Raw genomic sequence first — 15,554 nt, 5'->3', positions numbered from 1 at the left:
CAAGTTTGGACATTAGTTTAGTACTATTAAAACTAAATAAAATATGACATCAACCACAAGTTTTGTTGTTATATATGAAGTTCTTTTTCCCTCTTTTTCACTGTTTTCGTGGAAGAATTTAATTTCCGTTTTTTTTCACTCAACTCAACGGTTAACTTTGCTTTATATTTCATATTGCTATTTCAATCTGTGGGCAAAAAGAAACTAGTTATTTTTCGGTTCGACGACATGACTGTTCAGGTTTTTTGGCTTATAGTGAACATGTGTGGATAATCGACTGTTTCATAATCTTTGTACCAATACCATCCGCATGTACTATAAGTATACCAGTCTACATACAAGGTGCGAGCTTCCGCATATGAATATTCGGACGTTCTATTAATTGACGTGCGGTTTAGCATTCACAACGTCAAGCGCATTTAGCAATATAACTCGTTTTTTTCACTATTTCTTCACTCGCAAAAAAATTCTAGTGGCTTAAAACTTAAATTCCTCCGACTTGCCAGATAACCATTCTCCATCCACGTCACCAACCTATTATTATGCCCCCCTTCGAAGAAGAGGGGGTATATTGCTTTGCTCATGTTGGTCTGTCGGTATGTCGGTCTGTCGGTCGGTCCACCTGGTGGTTTCCGGATGATAACTCAAGAACGCTTGGGCCTAGGATCATGAAACTTCATAGGTACATTGATCATGACTCGTAGATGACCCCTATTGATTTTCAGGTCACTAGGTCAAAGGTCAAGGTCACAGAGACCCCACATAGTAAAATGGTTTCCGGATGATAACTCAAGAACGCTTAGGCCTAGGATCATGAAACTTGATAGGTAGATTGATCTTGACTCGCAGATGACCCCTATTGATTTTCAGGTCACTAGGTCAAAGGTCAAGGTCACAGTGCAGGGTTTTTTTTTACTAAGAAAGTGACGCCGATATTCGGCGTCTTCCCCTACCAGAATTTTTCCCCTTAAAATACAATTTCCCCACCAGAAATATCATTTTTCACCAAAATATAATATTTTCTCTCAAAGAAATGTTTATTTTTTCTTGGGGCATTCGACAATTATCCAATTTGCACCATGTACAACGAATTCGCGCTCTCTCTCTCCAGACGAACACACAACATCTGGGAATCCCAGTTATTCTAAATATAGCTCTTAAATAACGTCATGTAAACTGGGCAACTGATCGTAATAATCATGTGACTATTTTACTGGATACCTGTCTTGCGCGAGAAGGGTGTTTCGTCAATTAATTACCGGAAACCAGTCGAATTTTCATCCGGGCTATGTGCAAGCCGAGGTATAAACGTGAAAACAGAAAAAAATGTCACACAATTAGCGTTCTTACACAAACAAAATAAAACATTCGAACTCGGAAGATACTGAACGCATCGAGGCATTTTATAAGAAAGAATCATCGAAAACCGTTATAACCCAGCAGGATTCCGAGGTAATCAACATCGAACATTGTGAAAGTGAAAGAAGACAATCGGCAGCTGCCGCTCCTTTCCCTTCCAATACTGTAGCAAATCAAGATCGTCAACCCATTCATCATGAAATTGAAATCACAAAATTGACATCGTCCCCCGGCCCCAGTACAAAAATATAGTTGAAAACATTTCCCATTATTAGATCTACACCTGCAACTTTATTAAGGACTTTGACTTTAATACCTGTTAAATGTGTTTAAGAACAAAAAGGACAGAGACAAGTCTCTTTTGATGAGTTATAGACATTGAAATGAACAGTTTTTATTTTTTCCCCTAATATCTCTCTTTCGCACTCTTTTTTCCCCTTTCACCCAGCGTCTAGCGTCTTCCCCTTTCTCTAAAAAAAACCCCTGCAGTGACCGGAAATAGTAAAATGGTTTCCAGATGATAACTCAAGAACGCTTAAGCCTAGGATCATGACACTTCAAAGGTACATTGATCATGACTCGCAGATGACCCCTATTGATTTTCAGGTCACAAGGTCAAAGGTCAAGGTCATGGTGACCCGAAATAGTAAAAATGATTTCCGGATGATAACTCAAGAACGCTTATGCCTAGGATCATGAAACTTGATAGGTTGATTGATCATGACTTGCAGTTGACTCCTATTGATTTTCAGGTCACTATATCAAAGGTCAAGGTCACGGTGACCTGAAATAGTAAAATGGTTTCCGGATGATAACTCAAGAACGCTAATGGCTACAGTTATAAAACTTCATAGGTTCGTTGATCATGACTCACAGATGACCCCTATTGATTTTGAGGTCACTAGGTCAAAGGTCAAGGTCATGGTGACCCGAAATAGTAAAATGGTTTCCGGATGATAACTCAAGAACGCTTATGCCTAGGATCATGAAACTTCATAGGTACATTGATCATGACTGACAGATGACCCCTATCCATTTTGAGGTCACTAGGTCAAAGGTCAAGTTCAGGGTGACCCGAAATAGTAAAATGGTTTCCGGATGATAACTGAAGAACGCTTATAACTAAGATCTTAAAACTTAATAGGTGGATTGATTATGACTCGCAGATGACCCCTATTGATTTTCAGGTCACTAGGTCAAAGGTCAAGGTCACGGTGACCCGAAATAGTAAAATGGTTTCTGGATGATAACTCAAGAACACTAATGGCTAGGATCATGAAACTTCATAGGTAAATTGATCATGACTGGCAGATGACCCCTATAGATTTTCAGGTTACTAGATCAAAGGTCAAGGTCACAGTGATAAAAAACATATTCACACAATGGCTGTCACTTCAACGGAGAGCCCATATGGGGGGCATGCATGTTTTACAAACAGCCCTTGTTCTCTATAAATCCTCTCTAATGGCGGTGCGTCCTAGTGTTAATGATTAATGTTAGCAAATGAGAGCGCAATCTTTGGATAAGCGACAGCATTGGTAGGCAGCCAATACCTGTAGTAAAATCATGCAGAGGACGAATGACGTAATTGCCATAAATGCGTGGTTCTTTGGCAGTGTGTTGGCTTCATTTTACCTACCATAATAAACGGGACCAAACGGCATACACCTCAACAATAAAATCCTGGGTAGTTTCTTAAAAAAAATAATGATGGCAACCAGATGTACTGTTATAACTCTAAGTTTTTCGGACCCTCTAAGTTTTCGGACACCCTCTTTTTTAGCCAAAATAATTATTTTTTGTGATTCTATATTTTCGAACATACGGATTTTCGTCCATCATTTATGACTTTAGTTTTTCGGACAGTTTATTTTACAGCGCTAGTTTACTAGATTTCTGCCCTTTTTTTCGCGTATCTGGGACCCTTCGATCATGAAGTTTTACAACCGGATTAACGTAATAAAACCTGGCATAGAATGCCCTTAGGGCAATTGACCATTACATTTAATTGCGTTATTGGGTTGATTTACCATGTATACCTGTGAAATAAACAACGGTTTCACACAACAGCATTTGAAATGTTATCGTATTCAGGAAGCAGTATGGTTTTTAGCATAGGTGCGTTTACGCACCTATGCTTATGGTATATACCACATTTCGAAAATCCACATCGATCGGTTGCCCATTATGAAGCCTTACCTGATCAAAAATCAGACGAAATATCTATTTAATTTAGTATATGGTCATTCTTACATTTTTTTTTGGAAACGTTTTTCTAACGTTTTCTTCCAAGAATATTGCTGACACCGTTTTTAGTGAATTTTTCTAAGACCGTTTTATGTCAAAAAATCTTCTTATAACCTAAAACAAATTTCGTTCGTAAAACAATTCTGTCTGCACTATAAATCTCAATCTCCTACGCAGTGGCCTCCCTTATACTAGAAGTTACTGACTGGGTGAAGCAAGGGAAGTAACTGCTGTGAGGAGTTTCTATAAAAATCTGCATTCAGAAATCTGTATTCAGAACTCAATCTGTTGTGCACGTCTGCATCTAACGCTTACCACAAATTTTACGACAAATTCTTGACGCAGACAAATAGGGTAGCGTCTATTTTCATTTGTGAAATAATAGTTCGATACAGATCTGTCCGTGCTTAAATTTTGAAAGGCTTGGGTAATTATTTTTCATAAGCGTTTCAAACACTGATGTAAATGGAAAGATTATCTACTTAAATAGTCCGTAATTGTTTGAAATTATTGATTTGAGAAATTCGCGGATGGCGATATCGAACTACATTATACCACGTGACGCCATTCTTCCCTGTATCTTGCACCTATGCTTTTAACGCCATCGGCGCTCTTGTTTTTAATGACGTTTGTATTACCATTTCAGGTAAGAGATTGCAATTAAGTGAATTTGTATTTATTTAAAGCAGGGAAAGGAGAGTACAACACAATCAAATAATTGCTTATAAACTTTTGCAATATTGAAGATAGCAACTTGATATTTGGCATGCATGTGTATCTCATGGAGCCGCACATTTTGAGTGGTGAAAGGTCAATTTCATCCATCAAGATCAAAGGTCAAATATATGGCTTCAAAGCATTGCAGTAGGGGGCATTTGTGTTTCACTTACACAGCTCTTGTTACATTTACATTTACAATCCAAGCCGGTATAACCCTTGATTATTGTTGCAAAATTTTATAGTTGACTTTAAATCCCACCCAAAATAAATGCAAATTTTGATTCTAAAATACGCTTTAAATCGTAGTCATGGCTGATAAATGAAAACTGCTTTGTGTTTCAATCTTTATTTCTATGAAAGTATTCAAGTCTTAAACCTGTTGAATTATTTGCAGTGTGCCAGTCTGCCCCATGGTGTTGAAAACAAAATGTTCAAAGGCAGAAAAGTGACTGACCCAGTTGTGCAGGGTATTGGGGCCAGCGCCTATGACAACAAGACAGGTGTGTAGGAAATTATTATGAAAAAGATAAGTTTCTTTACTTGAGCTTGGTATAAGAATCTGCTAAAGTTGGTATCTGAAAACAGTACTATTCCAATCAAATTATCTGACCATTTTTCGCAATTTGCAGGAAAATAATCCTAATGCAAAGAAAAGCTACTTGCTTTTATTTTACTAACTTTGTGTAATCCAAGTGTCTGCTGCAACTCAAATCAGTTACTGTTAACCACTAGATGAAGTAACCGAATTTGGTTTCGCTGTCCATAACAATTTTTTTCTTACCATGTACATGTTCCAGTGTTTTTTATGCCCCCTTTCGAAGAAAAGGGGGCATATAGTGATCGTACTGTCCGTCTTTCCGTCACACTTTGCGTTTAGGTTTTGAAAAACGCTCATAACTACTATGTGTATATGGACAAGGCCTTTCCATGCGCACACAAATTTTTACCCCTGTGACCTTGACCTTGAACTTAGGGTCCGCATTTAGGTTTTGAAATCTGCATTTAGGTTACGAAAAATGCTCATAACTTCTATGTCCCTTGAGATATACATTTTGACCCCTGTGACCTTGACCTTGAACTTAGGGTCTGCATTTAGGTTTCGAAATCTGCGTTTAGGTTTCGAAAAAAGCTCATAACTTCTATCAAGCGTTTAAAGGGGGCATAAGTCATCCTATGGTGACAGCTTTTGTTTTCAATTCAAAATTGGGTCCGGTAATAGGGCCCCATTCCCTATGGAAAAAAGTATATATTTTTCCCAAATGGGAGCTAAAAATTCCCAATTGAATATTTTGTTCATCTCCCAGCTATACAAGTTCAACCTCAGTAAATATAATACTGAAAACACTTGTATTCTCAATTTTGAAGCATTTTTTAGCAAAACAACAACAACACTTCCCAATTTTAGTCAAAACTCCGCAAATTTTCCCAATCCAAAGGGACCCAGCCCCATTCCCAAAATGGTGAAAAAAACACTGTGTACATTGTCTGTGAGAATGGTTCCCCTCGTTTTCAACATTGTTAACTAAATTGGTAATTGATTAAACAAATTACAAGATCTTTGAAGTATTTATTAATTTAACTTATTGGTTTGACAGCTTTTACAGTTTAAAGAATGTGATACATCTCAATTTTGACAAAAATCACAAATCTTATTTTCTTTGTTATAATGGTAGCGGTATGATCCCCAACGTGGTGATAAAAATAAACCGCTGAGTTGAAAAGTGAACTGGCCATAAAATTGAATTTTGGCCAGTGATAGATACAAGATTACCAGACCATGCGGCCTGCAAATGTTTTGTAACTTTCCCTGAGGAATAATGAGAATTCGGGACACAAACTGTTCATCTTCAGCCTGCAGTTTCATATAGGAATGTCGAAAATCACTGACCTAAGAAACTTGTAAAAGAATTAATAAAACAAAACAAAATGTACTGGTATTATTGATATCAGCATAGGCCGGCAAAACCTGATTGGCTGAAATTTAAAAAATTGCATGGGGGCTTAATTGTTTGGAATCTAGGTTTTATATGGGCATGCTCTGTGAAAAGGGGGTTTAATGCATGTGCCTAAAGTGTTGATCCAGATTAGCCTGTGCATTCCACACAGGCCGATCAGGGACAACAGTTTCCGCTGTAATGATATTTTTTGCAGACTGCACAGGCTAATCTGGGATGACACTTTATGCACTTGCATTACACCCCCTTTTCACAGAACCAGGCTCATATAGGGCTTGTTTTATGTTTATTTGAACATTTAATTTAAGAATTCAGACTGTAGATTGTAGCTTCACTAACGCCACATGGCAGTAATGGTGCTACATTAAAATATCCATAAATGTCACTATTTTAAGTCTTTTATTTATGGAAGCTTATTGTCAGATATGACAGCAATTAAGAGTTTATATATATTTCATTAAAAAGCATTGATTATCTAAGATACTGATAGGTGTATTGACATAACGGTCATCAGGAATTCTTTGACGTAAAACGCGACTAATAAATGAGCACAGCAAGGTTAAGAGTGGCTTTCAAAAGTGACATCAATTCAAGCGAGATAAACAGTGCAAGCAGCTTGAATTAATGTGGGTGTTTTGCTTCCATGCCAAATTTGGTCTGCCTCACATGATATTCACAACTGGTTTGGAAGCATTCCAAGCCTCTCTGTATCACTCAAATTCAATGATCAGATGCTCTGGATTGCGTGAATGCTTGTATTCAAACTTGGGGTGTTGAATTTGAATGACTGATAAACATAATATATTATATTTAATGTGATAGCTATATAACGGCCATACAAGATCTAATATCCTGAATGCATTTTAAATGTTTTGCCTGTACATAATTATATTCTGTAATCCTGTATATGTAAATAATAAACTATTCTAGTATATGAAGTTAGAAAGAGTCCTCAAATTAAGAATAGAAAGGGTCTAAAGTAATCTTGGTTTTGATGTAGTTTATTGAATGAATGTACAAGTTTTGCCAAAGGATATTGTTTACGTTAAAAATAAATATCAATACAATTACTTAACCTAAAAAAATGTTCATGACAGAAACCTGTGGATCATTCTTTCAATTATTTGTGCAAGTGTATGCAGTAATTCTAAAAAACTCGCTTTGTTTAATAACCCATTCCCCCATAAGAAGCAAAATAAAAATGGCTTTTGCAACCAGCATAAAACCAGAACAGCCTATTAGATACATGTACATATTTTGACGCGTTTGTAGCCTCTTAAAAAGTTATATTTAATTGAATACCTTTCTTACCAGATTAAAGTTTTAAAGGCTTCATTGCCAACATTAGATATTGATGAGCAGCAAACAGCATAAAACCTGAACAAGTCTGTGAGTTACATGTACATAAGACATTTTGTGATTCTGCATAATCTTTTTAATATCTGACATGTTCTTTTTTCTGCTCAATATGTCTTTTGATTTGCACTTGTTAAAACTCTACAGAAAAGTTAAGTTGGTTTGCATGCATTATAACTCTATAGAAAATCTAAATTGGTTTGCATTAATTACTATAGAAAAGTTAAATTCATATTACTTTGTACACTATCATTTCTAAATGCGTTGCAATAATTGCTATTGTAGTAAATTTAATGTCTGCAAAATATGTGCAATATGATCCATGGCTCTTATTATCTGAATGCACCCCATTCATCATTCATGGAATCAGCATTTATTTATTATTTATTTATTCAAACTGCTGATCTGTTTACAAAAAAACATGAAAATGAATAGCATGTTAAATGAATGATTTATGTGAAGCTGATTGCATTGATTTTCCAATTGAATTAAATTATGTAAATACTAGAGAAGCATGTATTGTGATATCCCCACGGATTAAAGGTGCATTTAAATGAGTCTTTATTTCAATTATGCTTATAATTTTAAACATTCAATCCTGTTATATTTTCAATGAACCCATCATGTTATCCTGACATATTTGATTGTTAAAGGGACTTGTTCACAGATTATTGTATTTTTATGCCCTCTGATCAAAAGATTGGGGGTATATTGGTTTTGGTCTGTCTGTCTGTCTTCTGTCTGTCTGTCTGTCTGTCTGTCTGTCTGTCTGTCTGTCTGTCTGTCTGTCTGTCTGTCTGTCTGTCTGTCGGTCGGTCAGTCTGTCCTGTATGTCCTGTCTGTCTGTCTGTCTGTCTGTCTGTCTGTCTGTCTGTCTGTCTGTCTGTCTGTCTGTCTGTCTGTCTGTCTGTCTGTCTGTCTGTCTGTCTGTCTGTCTGTCTGTCTGTCTGTCTGTCTGTCTGTCTGTCATTGTATGTGTGTGTCACAAAACTTTAACCTTGGTAAAACTTTTATAACTTTTGCAATATTGAAGATAGCAACTTCATATTTGGCATGCATGTGTATCTCATGGAGCTGCACATTTTGAGTGGTGAAAAGTCAAGGTCAAGGTCATCCTTCAAGGTAAATGATCAAATATCATTAAATTTTAGTTCCTAAAACTTTAACCTTCGTTTAAGTTTGGTCATAACTTTTTAAATATTGAAGATAGCATCTTAATATTTAGCATGCATGTGTATCTCATGGAGCTGCACATTTTGAGTGGCTTCAAAGCAGCGCAATAGGGGGCATTGTGTTTCTGACAAACACATCTCTTGTTGAAAAATGTCATTAAATATTTCTTTAAATATAATGCTTCGTCTTAACTAATTTGTAAGAGCAAGAAAAAAAGTTGAATTAAAAATATTGCCTTCTGTGGGATACGAATCCAGGACCTTTGGAAGCAAAAGCAGGCAGGCTTGGTTAATGAATTGCCAAACGTAAAACGTATGTAACATTTTACTCAACAAATTTTTCAAATAATCAAGGAAAAGCATGTATTATTATATGAAATAAATTATTTATTTTGAATGATTATAATTCATTAATTAACCAATATTTTTACATGTTTCTTCTGCATGTGGTGCTATTTTGCTTGTTTAGACATTATACGTTCATTCTTTTATGAATCTATGACAAGTATTTAAAAAATTGTCTTTTTGCCAAGTCGCTCGACCAGCAATAAAGTTCACAAAAGGAAAATTTGGAAAAGCTGAATGTTCGCTATTGTAATATTACATTATGTATCAAAGGATACGCCTACTGTAATTTTATTTATTATGGTCCCTTAAAATTTATTTTTGGGGGAGCATATAGTCGCCGCTTCAACTGTCCGTCAGTCCGTCCGTGTGTCCATCCGTGCACAATTTTTGTCTTGGCTATTTCTCAGCAACTAATGACCGGAATTCAATGAAACTTTATGGGAAGCTTCACTACCAAGAGGAGATGTGCATAATGGCAGGTTCTGGTCGGATGATTGTTCACAGAGTTATGGCTTTTTGAAATTTTCTATAAAAAAATTATTGTCCCCTCAACTACTGTGCCCTCAAGACGTTTCCTTTTATCTGAATATATAGTGCAATATTGTGACCAAGAAACCTTTGGGAAGCATCACCCGTCTCAGACGGTTTCTTGTATAAAACCGTTATGTATGTATGTACAGTGTGAATGCATAATGTATGAAGGTTTGTCCATAACCAATTTAAGATTGAAAAGAGCAATAAATTCTGCGCTTGTTTTTTTATGTGCATGTTGAACAAATACTAAAAATCAATGGCAAAAATGTAAATGTTATACCACTGAGCACTTGATGGATGAGATCATTGATATGCATAATACTGTATTTAACCCTTTGCATGCTGGGAAATTTGTCATCTGCTAACAATTGTCGTCTGCTGAATTTATAAAATTAGCATTTTCTTCGAATTTTTTTCAAAGAATACTATCAGAATAGCAAACAGTTTGGATCCTGATGAGACGCCACATTCTGTGGCGTCTCATCTGGATTTAAACTGTTTGCAAAGGCCTTCAAAGTCCGGTTCCAGCGCTCAAAGTGTTAAAGTTAATGATGAAAATTAAACCTACCCGTCATGCAGCCATGGAACAGTGGAAAGTGAAAGAACAAATGCAACAACAATGGCTGCAAAGTCATGACATCTTTTAAAGACTGGTTTATGTGTGACTTCATAACTGATATCAATTATTGACAGTGCAAACAATTTTGGTACCAGAATTTATGTTCGAGAGATTTGCAACAGGCAATTCCAATGATGGATATTTGCATTTAATACATAATGACTTAAATCATTACTGAAAAACATACCTAGTAAGAATTGCGTGTAATTTATTGAATATGCAGAATTTAGCCTTCATAGCAAAGAAATAGAAATGTGTCTCCTTACTTCACATAAAATTCTGGTTAAGCTTAACCTTTTCAGTGCGGGAACCGAGTTTTGAAGGCCTTTGCAAACAGTTTGGATCCAGATGAGACGCCACAGAACGCGGCGTCTCATCTGGATCCAAACTGTTTGCTATTATGATAGTATTCTTTGAAAAATATCGAAGAAAATGCTTATTATAGAAATTCAGCAGATGACATTTTAGCAGACGACAAATTTCCCAGCATGCAAAGGGTTAAGTTTCAGTATAAATAAAATCTTACATGCAATTCTAAAAAATACAGCACTGTCATACAGAAGCATTCTTCTTATGATGATGTACCAATTTTGAGCTTCATATGTCTGGTTACTATACAGATACAAATGGATATAGTTATGTGCTCAACAAATGAAACAGCCCCATGAAATTTAGATGTATGCAAACAGTGTAAAGTTCATGCACAAAAAAACAGATGTTGGCAAGTGCTATTTATAAAACAGATGTTGGCAAGTGCTATTTATAAAACAGATGTTGGCAAGTGCTATTTATAAAACAGATGTTGGCAAGTGCTATTTATTAACCCTTTGCATGCTGGGAAATTTGTCGTCTGCAAAAATGTCGTCTGCAGAATTTCTAAAATTAGCATTTTCTTCGATTTTTTTCAAAGAATACTATCAGAATAGCAAACAGTTTGGATCCAGATGAGACGCCACGTTCTGTGGCGTCTCATCTGGATCCAAACTGTTTGCAAAGGCCTTTAAAATTCAGCTCCAGCGCTTTAAGGGTTAACAAAAATTGGCAAAGTTTAACTTAGGGTAGACAAGAGTACATATAACACTCAATTTCAAAATTGCAGTGAATTCGTCTTTTTTGTCAGTATAATATAGTTTGGTTATTGGTATTGTAACTTTAACAAAAGCTTACAATTTCGAACAACTGGGTCAAAATGTGTTTCTCAGTCTTTATAGCTAAGAGATACACACTTGACACAAAATGTTAACTTTTGTTTTCAGTCATTCATTTATGAATGACACTTCATAAATTAATGTTTTGGTTCTGTTTCAGATCTAAATAAAGCATGGGACACTGTTGGAAAGGCAAAATCAGAGGTGAGTTTTCTGCTTCATGCTGGCTATACTGAATCTAGCACTTTGAACAAGCAAACCTGAACTCTTAACCCATTCATGCCTAACATCCTGAAAAAAGGACATTGCAAACAGCGTAGACCCAGATGAGACGCCGCATGATGCGGCGTCTCATCTGCGTCTGCGCTGTTTGCTTAAAGGAATTTCAGTAAGTTATATTCTAAATATAGAAATAAATATACTAGACCAGGCTTTTTCCGCCCTATGCCATGGGTCCGAAATTCGGCCCCATTCCCAATGCAAATCTGGTTGGTTTTTTCCCAATTGAAAAAAAAATTCCCAATTCCAAAAAAAAAAAAAAAAATATATTTTTTTTTTTACCTTAAAATATTTAAGTTAACCTGATCCGGTGTAGAAAATCGAAAGTGTTGCATAATTGAATTATCTGTTGCCTTGAATTTGTTTTAAAAACTGTAAAATATGTTAATGATTATTTAAGACTTTCCTTATTTTCCTCAAAATCCGGCGCTTCGCACGATTTTTTTCACCTCAAAAAAGGCCAGGCCTTTTCCTCAAATTCAGATTAAAAAACCTGCACTTTTCTCACATGTTCATAATACTTTGTAAAATTTTAATAATAAGTTATCAAAATAGTCATTATTTACCAGTTAACGGCTTCTTTGAAATATAAGAAACACTATTTACATGCGATAATTTTTCCATATTGAGCCAATTTTGCGAATAATTTTTTTCCAAAAATGGGGGTTTCACGACGCGAAATTCCCAAAATTCCAGTGTGGCGTATTCCAAAAATGGAGCGGAAAAAGCCTGTAGACATCCCTAATTTTGGAAATAAATTGATCCAATTTAGAAGGATGGGAGAGTCCACTAGGCATAAATTGGTTAAAATTTTTACTTAAGATAAAAAAATTGTTACAAGCCCCACTTAACCCTTCCCATTCAGAAGCAAAGTGACAATTGCTATGTGCAAACAACATTAAACCAGAAGAGCCTGAGAGTAACCGGCAATCTGTTCAGAACAGCCTGAGAGTACCCCGCAATCTGTTCAGGTTTTATGTTGGTTGCTGCTCATCAGTATGTAAGGGTTTGAAATGAAGCCTTTAAAAATTGAATTAATAAAGAAAGGTCTCAAAATAAAATTAACTTTCTAAGAGACAACAAATTCGTAAAAATACGTAGGCAGTAAAGGGTTAATGACACTGAGAATCTGAGCTGGCCTTGTTAACATTTAGCAAGTGCACCAAGACTTAAAGGCTTCATTGCACTAATTTTGATCATGGCTTCTGAATTCTGGTTGCTATGGCAACAAATATTTTTTTTTTTATCTGACAATGGTTGAGTTTCACTGGTAAGGGACAATATTGCTTGGCAATCTCTTGTTATATTTATATTATAGTCACTTTTTTGTGTAAGTTTGTCAATCTGTGTGTTTTTCTGTCCGTATGTGTGTTAAAGTGCAAACTTCTTCCATATGTTAAGTCCATTAAATTGAAACTTAAATCAAATATATGTTGCCAACATGAAATGTGAATGTGCAAGAAACTTCATCTACATGAGTTGTGTTCTGTGAAAACTGAGCATAATCCATATGTGTTATCCCAGATTAGCCTGTGCAGTCTTCACGGGCTAATCAGGGACCCTATTCAGTCTGCATGGGCTAATCAGGGACCCTGTGCAGTCTTCACGGGCTAATCAGGGACCCTTTGCAGTCTGCATGGGCTAATCAGGGACCTTATGCAGTCTGCATGGGCTCATCAGGGACCCTGTGTAGTCTGCATGGGCTAATCAGGGACCCTGTGCAGTCTGCATGGGCTAATCAGGGACCCTGTGCAGTCTTCATGGGCTAATCAGGGACCCTTTGCAGTCTGCATGGGCTAATCAGGGACCCTTTGCAGTCTGCATGGGCTAATCAGGGACCCTGTGCAGTCTTCACGGGCTAATCAGGGACCCTGTGCAGTCTTCATGGGCTAATCAGGGACCCTGTGCAGTCTTCACGGGCTAATCAGGGACCCTGTGCAGTCTGCATGGGCTAATCAGGGACCCTGTGCAGTCTTCATGGGCTAATCAGGGACCCTGTGCAGTCTGCATGGGCTAATCAGGGACCCTGTGCAGTCTGCATGGGCTAATCAGGGACCCAGTGCAGTCTTCACGGGCTAATCAGGGACCCTGTGCAGTCTGCATGGGCTAATCAGGGACCCTGTGCAGTCTGCATGGGCTAATCAGGGACCCTGTGCAGTCTGCATGGGCTAATCAGGGACCCTGTGCAGTCTTCACGGGCTAATCAGGGACCCTGTGCAGTCTGCATGGGCTAATCAGGGACCCTGTGCAGTCTGCATGGGCTAATCAGGGACGACACTTTACGCACATGCATTAAGCCCAGTTTTCTCAGAACACGACTCCATGTATCCACGCATTCCTGAGTTATTTGCCCTTGAACATAGCTGACAAAGTGGTGCAGTATACAGGGTTGCCATTATGATCACAGACAAAGGATTATTTTGGGATAGTAACCGATTAAGGCCGGGGTCAAGAGGGCCGCCTAGGCGCCCTTGTGGGTCCAGGGCAAGGCCCTGGTAGTGGGTCCAGGGGCGAATATTAGACATTTTGAGGGACAAAATACTGCTATTCTCAGAGCATAAAAAGTTAAAATGAGGTCTAAAAAGAAATGAAAATTTTAAGATTTTCACATTTTTAGTATACTGTGCAATCTAAAAACATATTATATTAATAGATTTTTGCATGTTCTAATTCTATCCATTACCAGAATCGATAATCCAGAATTATTATGATTTCTTTGTTCAAAACCAAAATAAGGCCAATATTGACGATAAATTCGTTAAAGAATTTTGTAAACACCAAGTCCGCCATTTAACGCAAGTGCATATACAAATTGAATTGTGGGATTGGGGAAGTCCCGTTAAACATGCGTGAATCACGTGATGCGATTTGAGAGCATTGAGAACCGTTTATATTTAGTAATTATGACAAATCAACGCTCAATCTAAATTGTAAATATACCTCCTTTCAGAAAAGTTTGTGAAAGTGAATTTCTGAAAATAAAAACGCGTCTTTCTTTAAATTTTACCGAGTACACTTCATTCCGGATCGTGATATAACTTGTTAGGTCATTCATGCATGTAAACCTATATGTATGCATAGTTTGGCAATCTTAAAACACGTTATTTACCTACTTATTACATTATGTGTTATGACCATTTGTATAACAAAATGCATTATTCAGTTGAAGTATTTTCAAATGCGTATAATCAAATGTGCGATCCGAAATCATTTTCAGATTTCATTATGAGATGAAAACCATGCCATAAATAGACAGCATTTCGTCATTCTTCATTCGAGTTGGGGAAAGCGTGGACTTGAATATTTAATTGCTGAATAACAACTTCGTAGCGCAGAGGTCGCTAATATCTTATTCTAGGTTGGCGCTAAGGAAAAAAACTTAGTCGCCAAATCTAGGGGGGTCCGGCGGCATGCCCCCCCCCCCCTCCCCGGATTTTGTTTTGATCCTAGATTGTCTGTGGTGCGTTTTGGGGCTATTTTCTGAGCAAAATTAAGACTATTTGTTTCTGAAATTAGCCCTTTTTGCTTGAAAAGTTTTCTTTGCTGGTGAGCCACTTGCTGACATTTTGCAGCCAATTTATTTGTTTACATAGACACCAGTGGCGTAGTGATAATGATACACTAACACCGTTAAACAGTTTTCGGTACATGTGGTATTTAGGTTTTAAACCACTAAAGCAGCCCGCCCGTCTCGGAAGTAATTATACGACATTTTATTAAATCCAAACATTTTTTTTTGTTTTTGAAGAAATGCGTTAGAAATTACTAAGTCAGCATGAGACCGCCATTGCACGTCAAAAACCGTGAGACTCACGAC

At 37.0% G+C, this 15,554-nt stretch overlaps 1 protein-coding gene across 2 annotated transcripts in view; it reads left to right on the top strand.

The window, feature by feature from the left end:
- The window catches only part of LOC127840148 (centrosome-associated protein 350-like), a 130,529-nt gene that overhangs the window by 2,028 nt on the left and 112,947 nt on the right, over positions 1–15,554 (top strand). For both annotated transcript variants that reach the window (XM_052368627.1, XM_052368626.1), the window contains exons 2-3: positions 4,721–4,826; positions 11,619–11,662. In XM_052368627.1, the coding sequence (XP_052224587.1) occupies positions 4,754–4,826; positions 11,619–11,662 (117 nt within the window). In that variant the 5' untranslated portion in view covers positions 4,721–4,753. The remainder of the gene's footprint in view (positions 1–4,720; positions 4,827–11,618; positions 11,663–15,554) is intronic.

The sequence above is a fragment of the Dreissena polymorpha genome, chromosome 7 (assembly GCF_020536995.1).
Source record: "Dreissena polymorpha isolate Duluth1 chromosome 7, UMN_Dpol_1.0, whole genome shotgun sequence".
NCBI lineage: Eukaryota > Metazoa > Mollusca > Bivalvia > Myida > Dreissenidae > Dreissena > Dreissena polymorpha.
The sequence above is the reverse complement of the archived record's forward strand: the minus strand, read 5'-3'. Positions and strand labels throughout refer to the sequence as shown.